This window comes from Rutilus rutilus (assembly GCF_951802725.1).
Source record: "Rutilus rutilus genome assembly, chromosome: 18".
Taxonomy (NCBI): Eukaryota; Metazoa; Chordata; class Actinopteri; order Cypriniformes; family Leuciscidae; genus Rutilus; species Rutilus rutilus.
Genome location: NC_140231.1, coordinates 9,647,046 through 9,666,628, shown reverse-complemented (window position 1 = coordinate 9,666,628; position 19,583 = coordinate 9,647,046). Strand labels below are relative to the sequence as shown.

General features: G+C 42.1%; 1 protein-coding gene across 2 annotated transcripts; it reads right to left on the bottom strand.

Annotated features, from left to right (window-relative positions):
- Nucleotides 1–15,718: 15,718 nt before the first annotated feature.
- On the bottom strand, nucleotides 15,719–19,260 carry LOC311276790 (uncharacterized protein). 2 transcript variants are annotated; one of them, XM_084386701.1, is made up of 3 exons: nucleotides 19,168–19,260; nucleotides 18,693–18,812; nucleotides 15,719–17,544 (listed from the first exon to the last, which is right to left on the bottom strand). In XM_084386701.1, the coding sequence occupies exons 2-3, from the start codon at nucleotides 18,748–18,750 to the stop codon at nucleotides 16,616–16,618; spliced, it is 987 nt and encodes a 328-aa protein (XP_084242827.1). In that variant the 5' UTR covers nucleotides 18,751–18,812; nucleotides 19,168–19,260; the 3' UTR covers nucleotides 15,719–16,615. The 2 variants fall into 2 exon arrangements, with proteins under 2 accessions (XP_084242827.1, XP_084242828.1); XM_084386702.1 differs by lacking the exons at nucleotides 18,693–18,812; nucleotides 19,168–19,260 and adding an exon at nucleotides 18,480–18,681.
- Between the last annotated feature and the right edge of the window lie 323 nt (nucleotides 19,261–19,583).

Here is a 19,583-nt window from a genome sequence, read left to right as displayed (position 1 = left end):
ATTCATCCCTGATGAATAAAAGTATTGATTTATTTTATTTTTATTTTATAAAATAAAATAGACCCAAACTTTTGAACGGTAGTGTTTAATGTTACAAAAGCTTTCCATTTCAGATAAGCTGTTCTTTTAAACTTTCTATTCATCAAATAATCCTGAAATAAAAAATGTTAATAACTTTTCTCAACATTAATAATAATCATAAATGTTTCTTGAGCATCAAATCATCATATTAGAGTGATTTCTGAAGGATCATGTGACACTGAAGACTGGAGTAATGATGCTGAAAATTCAGCTTTGATCACAGGAATAAATTACACTTTACTGTATATTCACATAGAGAACCGATGATTTACATTATAATAATATTTATTTTTTTATATATATATAATGTTTTTGTATTTTTTTGTTTTTAAAAATACAAAAACAGTAATAGTGAAATCAAATAAATGCAACTTTGGTGAGCAGAAGAGTTATTTTAAAAACATTAAAAAAAAAAAACGTACCGATCCAAAACTTTTGACTGTTAGTGTACACACACACACACACACACACACACACACACACACACACACACACACACACACACACACACACACACACACACACATTGTTCTTGAAACTTTTATGTCAATAAAGCCCTTTGAATTTTATAAAATTTTGTGTTTAATTTTGGAGGGAAGGGGGACTGCTCCCAATAAGGTATAATACATTTACAGTATTTACTGTATATATTTTTCTCGTGCTTCTATGTTCATAATTTTCAAATATCCTAATGTTATGTTCTGTTAAAATACATTCACATAAACCTGCACAACAAATGAATATCAGTTAAAGCCGCTCAGATTAAATCAAGAAAGAAGTTGGGTTAACAGTAAAAAATATACAAGGCAACCAATTGCATTCAACAGCACATTTAATTATTATATCTAGGGAGAGGGTAGTTAAGTTTTCCTTGAATGTTCTGTCCTCAAAGAAACTCATTCGACTTCCTACGGGGAGAGAAAGATGGCAGAAAGCAGGCCAGAAGAGGAATACAAGTGTTCACAGTAGCCAATACATTCTGCCACCGACGCTGTAGGATGATCTGGAGACCTGGTGGTGAATCGAGAATCAGTCAAATGCTTAGCCATACATTGATAACAAGCATTCAAACTCCACACTATAAGTAATGCTATAGTTACTTGGATTTTTGGGTGAGTGCATTCCCCTGTCAGAAGCAGAGCGTTTCATAGGCCCATACACATTGAAAGCCTATGTTTCCTAAACATTTTCATGAGGCTGAGATTACAGAAGTGAGAGTACACACCTACAGTTAGGTCCATATCTATTTGGACATTTGTCATTGTCATTTGACAGTTTCTATAATTATGACTCTATTACTCTTATGACTCTGTACTCCATAATTTGAAATTAAATGAGAATATGACACACACACACACACACACACACACACACATATATATATATATATATATATATATATATATGGTTATTCTTACACAACAAAATAATGGAAGAAGCTGGATGATTATTTTGCTCATCCAACAAATTATATTTTTATTGCATTATGATACCGTATACAAAACTCAGCCATAAATTCTGCTTTTCTATAATGTTCGGGATTTTTTTATACTGTCATAGAGGTGTACATTAATTTACACGTTTTAACACGTTTTGAGGTCTTATTTGTGGGAGTGCTGCTGTACTTATTTGCTTTATATCCAGATGAATTTCTAATATTCTGACCACGTCATGTATGTAAATAAATAGGGTTGACAAAAAAATAAAAACTCTGAATACAATGTAGTGCAACATTACATTTAACTATGACCTCAGTATTGAATTTACACATTTCTGACTGGTAGCTAACGTTAGTGAAGTGTTGGTCACGTAAGCTTGCTGCAAGTAACTATTCTCTTCCAATAAACATTAACTAAAGTTGCCTACATAAATTACAACTACTTACTAGATTCCTGAGAGGACAACTAATGCGACCAAATGTCAAAAATACAGTAAATTCATCAACTTACCAGCGAGCGTACTTCGGAAACACTGAAAATGAATGGGGTTCAGTGCTGGAACTATCAGTGTTTGGAACTATCGGCTGCTCCACGACACGCGTTACTTCCGCATTCCAAAGTTTCCATGGCAGTCTATGGGAGTGTCGTAACTCTGTTTTTCAACGGCTCTGGCCTAGCCTTCTTCACCGAGACTGCTTCCCCGCCCGCCGCGGCGTCGCGCCGTAAAAAGCGCCGTGCCCAGCGGGCCCCGGAACCCTCCCTCAGCCGCCAAAGCTCGCCGGTTCGCCCGCTTGCTTCCCCGGCTTTGTCAGCCTCGCTTCCTGACGGACAGCGGCCGCCGTCTGCCGCCGCTTCCGTTGACATCGTGGATGAGGAAGCCCTGCTGGGAGAGGATGATTCCTGCTCTATCCTGGCGTCAGGCAGTGAGGATTGGGCAGGCTCTGAGGACCCCGCGCCCCCTGCCCGCATGTCTTCAGGCAAGAGAGCGTCCATCGAGACGGAGCTCATGCGAGTACTCGCACAGGCCGCGGCGAGCCTCGGCCTCGAGTGGTCTTCGCCTGAGCAGCCCACTCACAACCGGCTGGATGGATTTTTCCTGCCTGGGGAGCGCGCTTCGCCTGCGTCCAGACCGGCGCCTTTTCTTCCTGAGTTACACGAAGAAGTCGCCAAGTCCTGGAATGCCCCCTATTCGGCTAGAGTGCGTCCTGCTGTTTCTTTGGCATTCTCCGCTGTTGACGATGCCAAGAACAAAGGATACCTTTCAGTGCCGCCGGTCGAAGAGGCGATAGCGGCCCACTTATGCCCGCCCTCTGCTGGACGGCTTTCTCCGCCGCCGGGCAAGCTGCGTCAGCGCTGCACACCATGGCAACGCTTCAGATCTTCCAGGCCGATCTCCTCCGTAAGCTGGATGAGGAAGGGCCTGACGCGATCTGCGTGCCGGACTTAAGGAGTGCCACGGACCTCGCTCTCCGTGCTACTAAGTCTGCAGCGCAAGCCATTGGACGGAATATGGCCTCTCTCACCGTGACTGAGAGACATCTTTGGCTGACGCTCTCGGAAATGGCCGAGTCTGAGCGCACCGCGTTCCTCGACGCCCCGCTTTCCGCCACAGGCCTCTTTGGATCCTCCGTCAAGGATTTCGCGGAGAGATTCGCAGAGGTACAGAAAGCGTCACAGGCTATGAAGCACTTCCTCCCGAAGCGCTCCAGCTCTGCAGCAGGCCGTGCGAAACCGTCTGCTCAGAGCTCACAGCCACAGCCACCGTCCACTGCCTCCACTTCACAGCGCCGCCAGGCCCGAAGCGCGAGACCGCGCTCCCGCTCATCCGGTCGCCGCCCCGCTGTACGTGGCCCGCGACCTAGGATTACGGTGAAGCCCGAGGCCCCGAAGTCGTCCTAGCACAGCTAGGAAAACGACGGTGTTTAAGTCCCGCTGCGGCCAGACTCACACCAAAGCTATTCGCTCGTCCAGTTCCAGCAAATGTGACTGTTCCAGTGTTTTCTGCAGCCAACAAGTCGGTTCTGTCACCCGCTTGCCTGCACACAAATGCCGTTTTCACGGCTACCCAGATAAATCCCCAAAAGAGTGTATTTTCTGGTGTCCCGGCCACGGCCGATGGTGTTTCATGTGTAGTAAGAATGCCCACTGCCCAGTGCCCATCCCTACACACAAGCACAGCCTGTCACACAGGGCTCGCGCACATAAAACCGACTCAGATCGGTTGCGCTTCAAACATGGTGAAAGTGCCCACTACCCAGTGCCCACTAACACCGCGTTGTGCATGTCTCACGGTTTCTGTAAAAACGAAACCAACGTGCACTCGCTTCACGCAAGCGAACGATGTTTTCGGTGTGATAAATGTGCCCGCTGTCCCGCGCCCACATCCACACATAGACATGACAGTTCCCACGGGAACCGCCCAGCCCTCCCCCTCGCGGCTGACCACCGCAGAGGAGTCGAGCGCGGGCAATCTGCCCGCTGTTATCAGCGCGCCCCATGCCTCAAATGTCACGAGCGCGATGCTTGTGTTGCAGCACGCCGAAGCCTCTCCATCGCTGAGCGAGCGGAGCGCGCTTCGTATTCAACCCCTAGCTATCCATGCAGACGCATGGGCAAAGCTGCCTGGGGTTTCGAAGTGGGTGCTGAACATTATAAAAAGAGGCTATTCGCTGCAGTTTCGCCGACGCCCTCGCCGCTATGTGGCGTCGAGACCACGGTAAAAACAGAAGTAGCACATTTACTTCGAGCCGAAGTGACGAAACTATTGAGCAAAGGGGCCATAGAGCCTCTCTCTCAAGTTCAGAGCGAAGGAGGGCTATACAGCAGATACTTCCTGGTACCGAAAAAAGACGGGGGTCTCAGACCCATACTAGATCTAAGGCAACTGAACAAAGTGCTTGTGAAGCGAGGATGCTCACGACCAGACAAATCCTTATGCAGATTCGCCAAGGAGATTGGTTTGTGTCGATAGATCTGAAAGACGCGTATTTTCAAATACAGATAGCGTCACGTCACAGGCGATATTTGAGATTCGCCTTCGAGGGCCAGGCATATCAGTACACAGTCCTGCCATTCGGTTTGTCCCTGGCACCCCGTACATTTACGAAGTGCATGGACGCGGCGCTCGCACCCCTCAGAATGAGAGGCATACGAGTGCTGAACTATTTGGACGATTGGCTGATTCTAGCGCAATCTCGCGCAGTGCTCATAGAACACACGACCATTTTACTCGATCACCTCGAGGATTTGGGTCTCAGTGTCAATTGGGCGAAGAGCTCTCTGTTACCCAGTCAGAAGATATCTTTCCTGGGCACAGAATTGGACTCGCTGTCCATGATAGCGCGACTATCACCACAGCGCGCGGTAGACATTCAACGCACAGCGAACGCGTTTCGCTGCGGCGCGTCTGTCCCGCTCAAGAAATTTCAGAAGATGCTAGGTCTCATGGCCTCAGCATCGTCAGTGCTCCAGCTGGGCCTGCTCCGCATGCGCCCGCTGCAGTTTTGGCTGAAAGCGCGAGTCCCACGCAGAGCGTGGGCATCCGGTTCGCTTCGCCTCAGGGTCAATCAGAAGTGCGTCACAGCTCTGAAACCTTGGAGAGCGAACGACTGGTACCAATTAGGTGTAAGCCTGGGGACTTCCTCGAGGGTCAAAGTGGTGTCCACGGACGCGTCCACCTCGGGATGGGGAGCGCTGCTCGAGGGCAGACCGTTCTTCGGCCAGTGGTCGGAACGGGAGAAGCTCCTGCACATAAACTGCCTCGAAATGCTGGCAGTAGACAACGCGCTGACGCGTTTTTGTCCCCAGATAAAAGGACGCCACGTCTTGGTCCGTTCGGACAACATGTCTGTGGTGTCCTACATAAATCGCCAGGGCCGCCTCAGGTCCAAGAACCTGTACAGGCTGGCAGAACGCCTCCTGGTATGGGCTCAGTGCAACCTGCGCTCGCTCAGAGCAGCGCACGTGCCAGGGCTCCTGAACATAGGACCGGACAGACTGTCCAGGAACAATGTTCCGGCAGGCGAGTGGTCTCTACACCCACAGACAGTTCAACTGCTGTGGAAGAAATTCGGCAGAGCGGAAGTAGACCTGTTTGCGTCTCAAGAAAACGCTCACTGTCAGGAATTTTTCTCAAAGAGCAGGAGCGCGCTGGCCCATGTGTGGCCCCGCCGCCCGCTCTATGCTTTTCCCCCCGTCTCTCTCCTGCCTCAGGTGATAGAACGGATCAGGGAAGAAGGATGCTCAGTATTGCTGGTGGCACCGTTCTGGAAAAACCAACCTTGGTTCCCAGTCGTGATGCAGTTAGCAAGTACTGCCCCGTGGCCAGTACCAGTGAGGAGAGACCTCCTCTCACAGGCCCACGGTTCGATCTGGCATCCTCACCCGGAACTGTGGTCCCTTCATGTCTGGGCCATCAACGGGTACATGTTGGACTCCCTGAAGGAGTATTAAACACGATCACGCAGGCTAGAGCTCCGTCTACGAGACGACTCTATTCCTCGAAATGGTCAGTGTTTTCGGGCTGGTGCACAGCCCGTGGTGTGTCACCCACAGACTGTGGTGTGGCGGAGGTGCTTTCCTTCCTACAAGAGCTGTTGGATGGGGGCAGGGCCCCCTCCACGCTCAAAGTTTATGTGGCGGCTATAGCAGCGTTCTCAGAAACAACGCTTGGTCAGTCAATAGGAAGGAACGATTTAGTCATTCGCTTCCTTAGAGGGGCTAAGAGACTGAATCCTCCCAGACCTCCCTCAGTCCCCGTATGGGACCTTTCTACGGTTCTGGAAGCCATGAAAGGTGCGCCATTTGAGCCTTTACAGTCAATCGATTTGAAACACCTGTCTTTCAAGACGGTGTTTTTGCTGGCTCTCGCTTCGGTGAAGCGCATAGGGGATCTGCACGCGCTCTCTGTGAGCGCGGCGTGCATGGAGTTTGGGCCTAATGACTCAAAAGTTATACTCAAACCTAAGCACGGTTATGTTCCGAAATCCCTCAACACACCGTTTAGGGCGCAGGTTATCTCCCTGTCAGCCCTACCGGTCCCTGATGAGGAAAGAGACGCGAGCCTCCTCTGCCCAGTCAGGGCATTACGAGCTTATGTGTCTCGCTCGTCTGGTTTCAGACAGACGGAGCAGCTCTTTGTTTCGTTTAGCGGACGTTCTAAGGGACTAGCCGCGTCGAAACAGAGCCTATCCAGATGGATAGTTGATGCTATAGCGCTGGCATACGCCTCCAAGGGCATGCAGTGCCCGTTGGGTGTCAGAGCGCACTCCACGAGAGGCATGGCCTCTTCGTGGGCCTGGTCAAGTGGGATTGCCTTGCAAGATATTTGTATGGCGGCAGGCTGGGCCTCCCCGTCTACATTTATAAGGTTTTATAACCTAGAGGTTCCCGCCCTGCAGGCCAGGCTGCTGTCGGTCTAAGTTTACCAGTATTGTCTGACCTGATGCGATCAGCTCAGAATGCTGCGTCTACTGAGCACAGCTCAATGTTCGACAGTAAAAAAAGTAGCAGCACGAGATGTGCCTGGGCAAACTGTGTAAGACCCACATTCCCCCATCAGTTCAGGCCGTACCCGCCCTGTCTGTATGATGAAATTCGCGTCTCAGCGACGCTACCATATGTGGAAGAGTGCGGCTTCGCCCCTCCCTCTTCCTGGACTCCCTGTGAGTTCCCTGAGTGATTGTGCACTATATGTACCCCGGGCTTTCGCCCTTGGGTCTTTGGTGTCAGATCTCAGCATGCACGGCGTTTTGCATTGGGTCCCCTAGCGTAAGATATCTTACGCAGTACGAGAGACCTCTCGTAAGAGAACGTACTCGGTTACTAACGTAACCTCGGTTCTCTCTAGAAGAGGGAACGAGTACTGCGTATCTTGCCGTGCATGCACACGCTCTGGTTGCTTCGATGATGAAAAACCAGATAATAGCTGCCTGCGAGCGGTATTTATAGGCCTAGACCACGCCCATTTCGGCGGGACGTGACGCAGCGGGCGCGAAGTGCCCTGATTGGGTCTGGCGTCACGCCAGGCCTCGCTCGATAGGCTGCTGCAGTTGCCGCAGAGCAGCCAATAGGCGCGCGAGCTGTCTCGCCTATGTCTGCATGCTGCCGCAACGCGTTTTGCATTATTACAAAATTAAGGATAATTTTTGGCTTCAATATCTCGCGGAAAAAGGATTTTCCCCTAGCGTAAGATATCTTACGCAGTACTCGTTCCCTCTTCTAGAGAGAACCGAGGTTACGTTAGTAACCGAGTACGTTTTGTCATTTTAATACAACGAATATGATCTAATGTTGTTTACTGCAACATCTGTTGTTTAGTACAAATGCACATATTGCCTGGACCATATTAAAAATTTTAATATTTTTATATTATATTTAAAACGAAAAGAGGCAGGTTTGTGTTTTATATTTCGTTTTGTTATAAAAAAGCAAACGTTATGTGCAGTGAATAACATTTGTGTGGCTATAATGTTTAAGATTTCTTTAAATGAAAACGAAAAGAGTTAGTTTAGTTTACATAGATGGTGTTGGTGTTTTATAACATATTTCGTTGCCTAAAATATACACAGAGATAAGCAGAGCGAGCTGAGTGACGCGCGCTGCGTCAGAAGGTGGGCAGGGTTAGGATTTCCCAAGATGGCGCCGCCCATACCCCCCATAAACAGCTTCAAACCCGTTCTTCAGAAAGTCTATGGGTGACGTCACAGACGCTTTGTCCATATTTTTTAGTCTATGGTTTTGACACAGCTTTTCTACAAAACTTTTCCAGACACTGGATTAGGACCCACTGGATAGAACATCAAAATGTTGGCTTGTAAAAAAACACCTTCACACTCTTCAAAATCAGTCAACAAATACAAATCAGGAAAAGGGTCATTACAATCTGGAGTAATTAAACCTTCAGTGTATTCTTCCAGCAATTTAACTTTCTCTGATGTAAGTGCTGACTTCCATTTTTCAAGTAATTTGGCCGTTATGCATTTAGATTTTACCCCCAAATGTCTGACAACTGCATCGACATTCTCAAAAGCCAGTCCAGCCAGTTTAAATAATTGTCCAAGCGTTAATACTCCAGCATTAAGAAGAATGTCACAAATTGCAGGGAGTGTTTTTTCATATGATAAGTCCAAGCACGATCCATAAACCAGAGGTTCTTGCAGCAACCAATGCAGAGAGGTCATAGAGCTGGTTCTCTGCACCTTAAACAAAGACCAACATTTAAATAGGTTCCAATAAAAAGTGGGCAACTTAGACAAGTTCATCTTTTGCGGATTCAGCCAACATAAAATAAAGGTCTCTCAAAGTCTAAACATCTGAAATCTCGCAAAATAACACAAGCAGCACATTTCCAGCTTGAGTCCACTGGTCCATCAACTGTCTTTGGATAGGAGTGGATAGGAATCCAGTGAAGACAGGTCCTTCCTGGGTCCTCCAGAAAATGGAGGTCTCCAGCTCTGCTTTGCTGTGGCTTGGTAACATCTCTACCAACCTCGCTCCCATTTCCTGTTGTTAGGATTGGATAAAGTAGATGCAGACAGTGAAACAAGGTTGTTTTATTTATTTACATTCAAAACAGGAATTTTCCCTTTCAAAAATGTAAAAACATGTCACATCGATGAATTTTCATTCATAATTAACTTCTGTTTATGCTACAGACATTCTGACGTGGAAACAATTTAGCCTTACCCTGGTCTGAGAAGACGAAGAAGTCATCCTCATTCGCTTCAGTGGTTGTTGATGAAGCAGTGTCACTTTCTGACAGAAGACCAAACTCTTCAGCTGAGTGCAGAATGAGATTATGTATACGCTTCTTCTCTGTAGATAATTTGGGAGGCAACCACCCCATCTTAAAAAATGGGTGGGTTGCTGTAGCCAGGATGGTTTCATTGACATCACTCTTCAGCTGTAAAAAGCTATTGAACCTTTTCTCAAAGCCAGCTATGGTGGCTTGCAAAATATGTGAGCAGTATCGCAGGTTTAAGGCTTGCAGGTCATGTAGTTTAGCATTGAGTAATTCAGCATATTTTGGTCTGCAAGAAGCATTCCAAAGTGCTGAGCACTTTGCCATTGGTGAATGATTCAGCCTAGAGAGAGTTGGATTGTCTTTAATTGCCTTTTTGGCATCAGTGGTTGAAACCAAACTCAGTGTGTGTGTGGCACACCTGATTTGGGGTGGTAGAATGATGGCACACACTGACACTTCTTCTCCCTCTGGATCTATTGTAATGTATGAAAGATCCGGATCCTGCACTTCTGTCTCATCTTGCTCCTCTGGCACTATAGACTATTGAAGTCTATAGTTTAAGGGACCATTTCTCGGTTAAAGCCTATATTTTCCATTTAGACTAAAGTGTCCTATCCTTGAGAGAAAGAACTTGTTATCTTGATGTTTTGAGATGAGACTCCTGTTTATAGTTAGAGCCTGGCCAAATCCAATCTTGGAAAAGCTGTGTATCGGTGTGTGTGTTAGTCTACTTGGTTATAGGTTAAGGAACCACTGGCATTATAGGAGATTGACTGAGTTGTTGTTCTGGATATATTGGTGCCCAGCAACCCAAATCTGCGACCTGGAAGGTCACGTCGTGCCTAACTTCAGTGTCCGAGTGTCAGCTGCATAATCAGATGGAGATATGCTTCCGTCTATCTGTATATTTGTGGAAAATTACTATGTTTATCTATTTCTTAGCCAATGAGAATCATTCAACCTGAAGCAAGGACACAGCTTAGACCTTGGTGAAGGGTATAACTGCTGTGATCTTTGTAACTGTAACCGGGGCAGCCTACAAACTCCTGTGTGAGTCTTGAAGCTGATTTCTGCTGATGAAACTGCAAACTATCGTCAGTAAAACTTTTCTTCAATTTTTTATAATTCTGACTCCGGGTCTTGCAAACATCTGGTCCTTGGGTCCTAAACTGTTACGCCCTAACAGTGGACTGGGGAAATGCCTACAAGCAAAAGCAGCTGATTCACATTCTAAAGTGTCTGTTTTTACCCAATGCACTAGTTTTTTTGGTTGACAAGATAGCTACAGTGGTGCATACATGTTGTATGTTCTTAATTCTCTCCTTTAAGTTTGCTGTTTTAGTAGTAAAATCTTTGTCGATTCTTCGTCTGAGTGTTCTTCTTGACATTACATTAGCACCCTGGCAAAGACCCTGTACTAATTCTATTAATTATTTTTGTTCTACAATTTTATTTTGTGTAACTGCCACTGGTACATGCTCAAACAGATGAGTCTGTCTGAAAGTGGTCCTGTGCTTCTTACAATCTTCAGTGACAGACTCCTTTTTGTATTCCCTTATACAAAAAGTTTGGTTTTTCAGGGTACCATCGTTTCAAGTGGGTTTTAAAATTTGATGTTGCTGCAAGAGAGCAACATATAATGGCCTATTTTTGTGCACAGCTGACACTCAGTGACTCAGAATCCAAATGGAAAGATAGAGGCCATTTTAAAATATCATCCATCCATCATTGCACATTTGAGTACTGGTGCAGCTTAGACTCCCAACTAAAAAAAAAAAAAAAAAAAACAGTTGCTATGTAGTATTCAAAGCATTCGAAAAGCAGTAGCATTCAAGTAAGAAATAATACAGAAATTGAATAATCAAATGTAAAAAACACTGCACAGTCCTCACTGTATGAATTAAATATACAATAGATTATTAAATATAGATTGATGATACTTATACTAATGTTATTCAGTCCGGAGCAGTGAGTGATTTTCTCTTTTTCCTTTGTTGCTTCATTAACATCAATGACAGACAGCACTTTAAGAACAAACGCATGGACCAAAAAAACTGACACACATCCAGTTTTCACCCAAACGGTTAAGCCGTCTTTCCACTGCTCAAGATAACTGACAGCCGATGGACCGGAAGTCATTTGTTTCCTATGGAGAGTCACATAAGGTCTACGGATGTGTAATTTGTTTATCCGATTCGAGCTTTGGAATGTGTAAATTTTTTTACAATTGTGCGACTATATAGAAACTTTGTGTTTCTGGCAGTTCCCCAAACAGCAGTTCATCAACTGTTCAGATTTCAGCAACACATTTGCATACATGTAGGCCTACACGTTGTTTTAATATTACCATCATTAATGATTTCTTAATGATGTCCGCGATCCACATGCAATTAATCAGAATGTTATTTTTTTTATTAGGCCTACTTAGCCCACCCGCCCGTGGATTATCCGCAGCACCAAAACCCACGGATATAACTGTGAAACGCGCATCACTAGACAGTGCACGTCACTCTTTAGCTAGCAAGTCAACGGATTAGTTGCACGGGTTGGCGTGTCTCTATTTCCGCTTTATTGAGTGTATGCTTGTACACTTCCGGTCCTGAGATACAAGAGACGATACGAAGGATGGCGCTGTTTTACTCAAGATGCCTCCATGCAGGGCTGTTTCTAGCCTTTTTGGCACCCTAGGCGAGATTCCTATTGAACCCTCTATAGGGGGGTTCGGGGGCATGCTCCCCCGCAAGGTTAAAGAGAGGTTAAATGCATCAATCTGGTGCACTTTGAGAGCTCTAAATTAAGAGCTTCAACCGGCTTCAACCCATGAACTGTGCACACTGAACAAAGTAAAGGCATTGACTTGTACCTGGACATTAAAGATGGCTCAAATATCTTTTTAGTTATAATATAGAGTCTCCAGTCTACATTACATTATCACTGGTGTTTATGATTTATATAAGTATTCCTATGACGTAAAATCCATATAGCCTACTGTATAAATGAAAATGAATATTTCAAAAGTATATTTTACATTACACTATAGTGTAGGAAAATTACAATACTTTTGTCCTAATTTTTTCACTTGAAAGAAATAAACTCTTGAGCTTTTATTTTGGAGAAAACACCAGATCACCATGCTGATCGCGTGAGCAAAGTGCGCACTTCTCTTTAAATCACGCAGCAAAAACAGAATGCCTATCAGAGCATACAGCTGCATCTGAACCCCCTCTTGAAACAGCAGAAGACACCCAACTGACTCAAGGTTCCTCCAAGAGACCAAAGAAGACCCTTGGAAGCTTTTTCAAGGGCACAGCAACAGACAAGACAGCCGTGTCTGAGAGAGAGAAAATCATAGCTGAATTACACAGCTACTTGAACTGTCCACCAGCAGACAGCGAGTGTGATCCCCTTATGTGGTGGAAAACGCATGAGGTGAACTTTCCTCGGATCAGCCCTTTTGCCAAGAAATACCTATGCATCCTTGCCACCAGTGCTGCCTCCGAGAGGCTGTTCAGCACTGGCGGGAATGTAGTATCTTGTCAAAGATCAGCTCTTAAGCCAACATCAGTGAATATGCTGGTGTTCTTGACAAAGAATCTAAAGCTCTGACTGTGATGTGCCTTCCACATGGATTGCTAGTTAACTTTTAAAGTGTTTACTTGTACAGTTCCAGCACTGACATTCTAACTTGACTTATTTCATGGTATATTCATTTTATGTTTGCACAAAGAATTAGAGGCAATGCAACAGTTTTAGCACTGATATACCTCATTTGATGCTAATCCAAAAAAGAGGAAAGGCAACTGTTACTTAAGTTTTGATAGTATTTTTTATATATATATATATATATGAGTGAGTGTTTTACATTTTGAAGGTTTATTTGGATTGCTGCTGTTTGTTTACCTTTGTACTTAAAATTTTAGGTCAATTTTATTAGGTGACAATATTGTGCAGGCTCCTGAAGAGTTACAAGGTTAAATTACTTTAGTTATTGTTAAACTAAAATGTTAAGGAGTTTTGTTATACTTTTACTATAGATTTCCAGGGAGAAAACTACAAACTGTACCAAAGCTACTTTTTTACTTTGCTTACATTTGATTTGACTCGTGCCATATGACTGTGCACTATAATATGACTGTCACTACTATTGCACTATAATGCTGCTGCTGCCACCTTACGACAATAGATTTACACTTCAAATTAGGTATTCTGTGTCATCAATGGCAGTAGCTCATTGGAAAAGTATGGAAAATGCCCTTCATTTTGTTTGCACTAATGATGCTGCCTGCCAGCTGCAATCACCAATAAAACGTTGTTTCATATATTTTTTTCTATATTGTCATAAATATCATTATCGCAAATATTCTTGAAATATCGTGATATAATTTTGAGGTTATATCGCCAATCGTTGATCATTTTTCATTTGAAAGCCACATTTCTAGCATCTGTAAAACCACATTCTTCCATCTTAAAAATATATCTAAATTACGACATATACTTTAAGTGAAAAATGCAGAACAATTAGTCCATGCGTTCATGACCACAAGGCTAGATTATTGTAATGCTCTTTATGAGAGTTCTTACCAGAACCAGGAAGTATGACCACATTAGTCCGGTTCTGTCAACACTGCATTGGCTCCCTATTAAACACTGTATACATTTTTAAATATTGCTGATTACTTACAAAGCACTAAATGGTTTAGTTCCCAGGTACTTGAGTGAGCTCTTAATGCATTATAGTCCTCCTATTGCGATCTCAAAATTTTGGCCAGTTGATAATACCTAGAATATCAAAATCGACTGCTGGCAGTAGATCATTTTCCTATTTTGCACCTAAACTCTGGAACAGTCTCCCTAACATTGTCCGGGAAGCAGACACACTCTGTCAGTTTAAACCTAGACTAAAAAAACATCTCTTTAACCTGGCATACACATAGAAAATTATACATTCCTATTATTCAAATCAGGCCCCATTTACACGATGGGAAAACGATGCGTTTTGGCCTGTCATTTACACGAAAACGCCGTTTTTATCCCAGAAAATGATTATTTCTAAAAACTCCGGCCAAAGTGGAGATTTCTGAAAACGCCGGTTATGCTTTTGGCCTGTTTGCATTTGCTTCGCTATCTGTCCACACAAACGAACCTCGCTCTGTTGTTTTGAAAGGAACAGGAAGTCGCTCGTGCTTTCCGTTGTTGTCGATTTTGAGGATTCTGATTGGCTTGCATGGCTTTATCCTTCTCCCTACACTGCCGCCCATAGGTTTGGCATAGTTATGATGTTGCTCGACGGCGTATTTATGCGGGATGATGTAAACGACAACTTTTTTGAAAACGATGTTGTGAATCAACATAAATACCGTTTCTCTAAATACCCGGCTATGTGTAAATGTGGCCTCAGTTAAATAATTATTAGGCTACATAAATTAGGTCAGCCGGAACCGGGAACACTTCCTATAACACCCCGATGTACTAATTACATCATAAGAAGAATGGCATCTACGCTAATGTTAGTCTTTCTGCTTATTCCGAGGTTTCTGTAATCAGCCGGATCCAGGCCGTATCCAGATCAGATGGTGGACCTGCGCCAAGACACCTGATCCTCAACAAACCCGTCTCCATACCCGTGTGATGACTCCGATCAGATGGAACTGGATAATATTCTGATAGTTCCAATCCAGTCTGACATCTGACCTGTAATGCTGCCTGAATCATAATCATACACTGTTCGTTCGTTGGCCAGAGGAGAACTGGCCCCCGACTGAGCCTGGGTTCTCTCAAGGTTTTTTCTCCATTCTGTCACCTGATGGAGTTTTGGTTCCTTGCCACTGTCGACTTTTTCGCCTTTGTCGCCTTTTTCACCTTTGTTGCCATTGGCTTTTGTCTTGCTTAGTTGGGGACATTAAATTTAACATTTAATTTAATATTCAACAATATTATTGATCTGCCTGCATTGACACCATTATATGAGAACTGAACTGAGTTGGACGATGACATCACGGTTTTCTCCAGAGCAGCTATATATAAAAATTAACAAAATTAATAACTTTTTTACAACAAAAATTAAACATCACTGAACTTACTTAAGCTGGACTGTGACGCTATTTTCTTCTGGAAACAAACTTTGTTGCATTATTTTCCTGTTATCTCTGTAAAGCTGCTTTGAAACAATCTGTATTGTAAAAAGCACTATATAAATACATGTGACTTGACTGAGTTTAATTACTTCAAAACCAGCAATGTTTTCCGCTTGTTGCTGAAAAATATAATGTGGCAAATCAGTAGCAAAGCTATTTTATGAATAAAGACACTGGTCAGAGTTGATTAAATGTTCTGTGCTTCTGAATGTTTCTGTGTTTGCAGAGCGAGCTCTGATCTCTGTGTGCAAGTGACGTGTGTGTGTGTGTGTGTGTGTGTGTGCACACTTTTAAATGAAAACCACGTATTAGCAAAGAACAGTGATTAAACAGTTTTATTGCACATCTTCCAGCCAGTCAATCAGAATCAAATATTCAGACAGACCATGATACAATCCTATTTAACGCATTATTTTTTCCCCCAATACTAATGAAATTAACGCGTTAAATCAACAACCCTAATAAAATAATTTACATTTATTATTTCATGTCCAGTTTTTAAAAGATTATTCCACTGTAGTGTTAAAATCTCCTTGCTACATTTCAGATGTTAAAGAAGAGAAAATATAGCCTATGCTTGTTTATTAGATTTAGTTTTTTCAGTAGCCAATTCTTTTTGATACTGATAGCTATTAGTCATCTGTAAAAAAATAAATAAAAATCACTGCAATTCCATAGACAAAGTCCAGTTATCATTATCCAACTCGATAGTCTCAGTGGTGTGTTTATTTGTTCATATGGGTCCATATTTTAAAAGTGAATATAAATTCATGAAACAACTGGCATATTTTTTATTTTAAAAGAATGACTTAATACTGCAAGCTTAATGTGAATACAATGCTGAAACCTTTTTTTCATGACTTTGTTCCAAAAGTTTTTTTCATTTATTCTTGTAACATATTCTACATGCAATGCATATATATATATATATATATATATATATATATATATATATATATATATATATATATACACATATACATATAAAATGAATGACAACAACAGCCAGACTAACAAAATGAATTTGTAAGGAATATGTATGAAGCTAATTATGTTCACTATACTTATTCCCTAACATAAACAAAATTATTATTTCCATCTAAAATTGGAGCATTTCGACCTCCACCCAATTTCCAACAATCTTCACCAACCCTCTATGTAATTAAAAAAAAAAAATCTCTCAGATGGGGTCGCAAGAAATCCCATCTTTTGATTTATCAGAATATCAAACTATTAATTTGAAAGTGATGGATCTGAACATGAACTTTGCTTATTTTAGGCAACTTCGGGCAACACTTTTTCTCATGAGTCCGTAGATTAGATAATTGGGTGAAACTCTTCCCACATGAAGAGCACTGGTGCGGCTTCTCTCCAGTATGAACTCTCTTGTGCCTTTTCAAGGATGTTGAGTAAGAGAAACTCTTTCCACAGTGTGAGCACTTGTACGGTTTCTCTCCAGTATGAATTATCTGGTGTGTTTTTAAGTTGCCTGATGTAGTAAAGCTCTTCCCACAGTCAAAGCACATATAAGGGCTCACACCAGTATGAATACGCTCATGCTGTTTTAAAGAGTGCAGATGTGTAAATCTCTTTCCACATGAAGAACAAAAGTGAGGCTTCACACCAGCATGAACTTTAAGGTGTTCTCTTAAGTTTGATGCTACAACAAATGTTTTAGCACACTGATCACAGCTGAATGATCTCACTCCAGAGTGACGACGCAGATGAGTGGTGAGAGAGCTTTTGGATGTGAAACTCTTTCCACACTGAGTGCATATGAATGGTTTTTCTCCATTGTGAATTCTCATATGATCTTTTAGGTGTCCTTTATGTATGAAACTCTTTCCACACTGAGTGCATATGAACGGTTTTTCTCCATTGTGAATTCTCATGTGATCCTTTAGGTGTCCCTTATGTCTGTAACTCTTTCCACACTCAGAGCAGGTGAAAGATCCTTTGACTCCAGATTGTCCAGCTTGTTGTTGTGTGAAATCCTCTTCGGTCTTTAAAACGGCTGTATTTCCATCTTCATTTTTGAAATGATGAGGTTTTTGAAACAGATGTTTTTTGTCTTCATTTTTATATGTCAGTTTTATATCTTCATTTGTGAAATGATGGTGTTTGTCTTCATTCACTTCCATCAGGTCTAAAATCAACATATTAAATTCCCAAAATTAAAATAAAAAAGGACAAATGAGAAACAAAGAAATAATTTTCATTCTAAATTTAGCACAATTCTAGTTTACAACTGAGTCTACTAGTATCTAGTTTTAGATGTATTGTTATATTCTCCTGAGAACCAGAACTTGTTTGTGTTTTATGTCATTACATTTTTTGGAGCATAAGAAACAAAAACAAAAATCATATTTTATGCTATGTCCTCTGTAGAGGACACTAGGACTTAGTTATTAAGAAGAAAACAAATGGCACGATAAGACATGTTTAGGTAAAAACAATGTTTGTTTTTTTGTTGTTTTTTCCATTTACCAATACATTTTTAGATTTAAAGTGATTTTAACCAAACTTTGTATAAAGATGATTCTCAACTATGTTGTGAAAGATATAGACTAATAAAATTATTTGATTTATTATTTTACTTCATGGATTGTGTATAAAATTGCCATAAATGGGTAGTCCCATTCTAAACAAAAAAAAACAAATGAAAAAAAGTCCTGGTGTCTTCTACAGAGGACATGTATAAAATCGATGCCCTGTTTCGTAACAGAAAGTCATATTCGGATTTCAAACCCCATAATGTTTTCCTGAGATGTTTATTTATGAGAAACAATTTGGAAATTACTTAAATTGAAATGACAGTTACAAAATATTATCAGATTTCCATATGAGTGCAAAAAATGTGATCCCAGGAGAGGGAGTTATCATGGCGAAACCTCCAAACATTTGGTAGCCTATATCGCTGAAAAGCCCTGCATGTGCTCTTTACATTACATCCAGACTTTTAAAATGGCGACATCTATGGTCTCAGAGAAATTTGCTAAAATATAATGTCCTCTATAGAGAAAAAAGGCTATGCCTGGGTCTCAGGAGGATATGTCAGTTTTCATCTTAGGGTGTACTCACACTAGGCGACCTGAACAGTGCATGGGCGCGTTTGACCCCCGAAGTCTGGTTCTTTTGACTAGTGTGATCGTTCCGTACCGTGCCCCAAACATTTTCTATTACAACTCAAACAGTACAATCATGGGACAGAGACAATCTGTCTATTGTGACCAGTTTGAGTACACTCTTAATATTCCCCATCAGTCATTAAAGAAAATGAACAAAAACACCAACCTATTTGTTCCTCTGTATCTTCATCTTTTATTCTGCAGGGTCCTTCCTCAAACTCCATCTTTTCAATAGTATGTCAGTAGTTTATCCTAGAGTAATTCCTCCTGCTTGCTTCTTCTTCTCCTGTGGGAAGATGGGAATATTTCCCAGCATTTAAACTCTCATGAAGAACTCTCATTGTTTAGAAACAATTCAACTCCTCAACTCATTTTTATGTTGCTCTTACATTAGATATGATTTACATGCATTCAAAACTGTTTACCACGTTTCATTTGTTCATTAAATAAAATGAAAACACAACTCATAATCTTCACAAAATTAATGTGAAAAACCAGTCAATAACGAGTTTACGTTTCACGAGCGTAATGTACAACATCAGTCGGTTCATTTCGATTCATTTCTGAGTGATTCACTAAATGAACTGACTCGTTTAGATTTAGATTTCTCCTAATAAATGATAAAAAAAAATGTAGCCTACTCAGTCTGAAAAACACAGCAGATTATAGAGCAGGATGAAGGGCTGTGTTCCACTTCAAATGTTTATGTTCCCTTTCCTCGATCACTTCTCTTCTTCTCCTACACTCGCATTGTGTGTCATTGCTTGCATGAGCGCCCTCTACTGGCGGAAACCAATCCCATATACTAATCCCATAGATACAAGACAACCAATATAAGATCTGTATCTTGGTTGAGATTATACAAACTCTATTCATCTTCCCATAAATGTTTTATTTCGGATAAAGACTGAAACTTTAAATATCTGCTAAAGAGTTTGCAATTGTATATTTACATTCTGAACTCCTCCAACTGTAGTGTTGTTGACTTCAATATAAACTTTGACTTCATTTTAAAGTTAGATGGCAAGTATTATTATAATGCAAAATGTTAGAGTTA

Excerpts from the sequence above, each read along its gene's own strand:
- LOC311276790 (XM_084386701.1), bottom strand. The coding sequence starts at position 18,750 with ATGGAGTTTGAGGAAGGACCCTGCAGAATAAAAGATGAAGATACAGAG. Across the intron at positions 17,545-18,692 it reads AGATACAGAGGAACAAATAG|ACCTGATGGAAGTGAATGAA; the intron begins GTTGGTGTTTTT and ends TGTTGATTTTAG.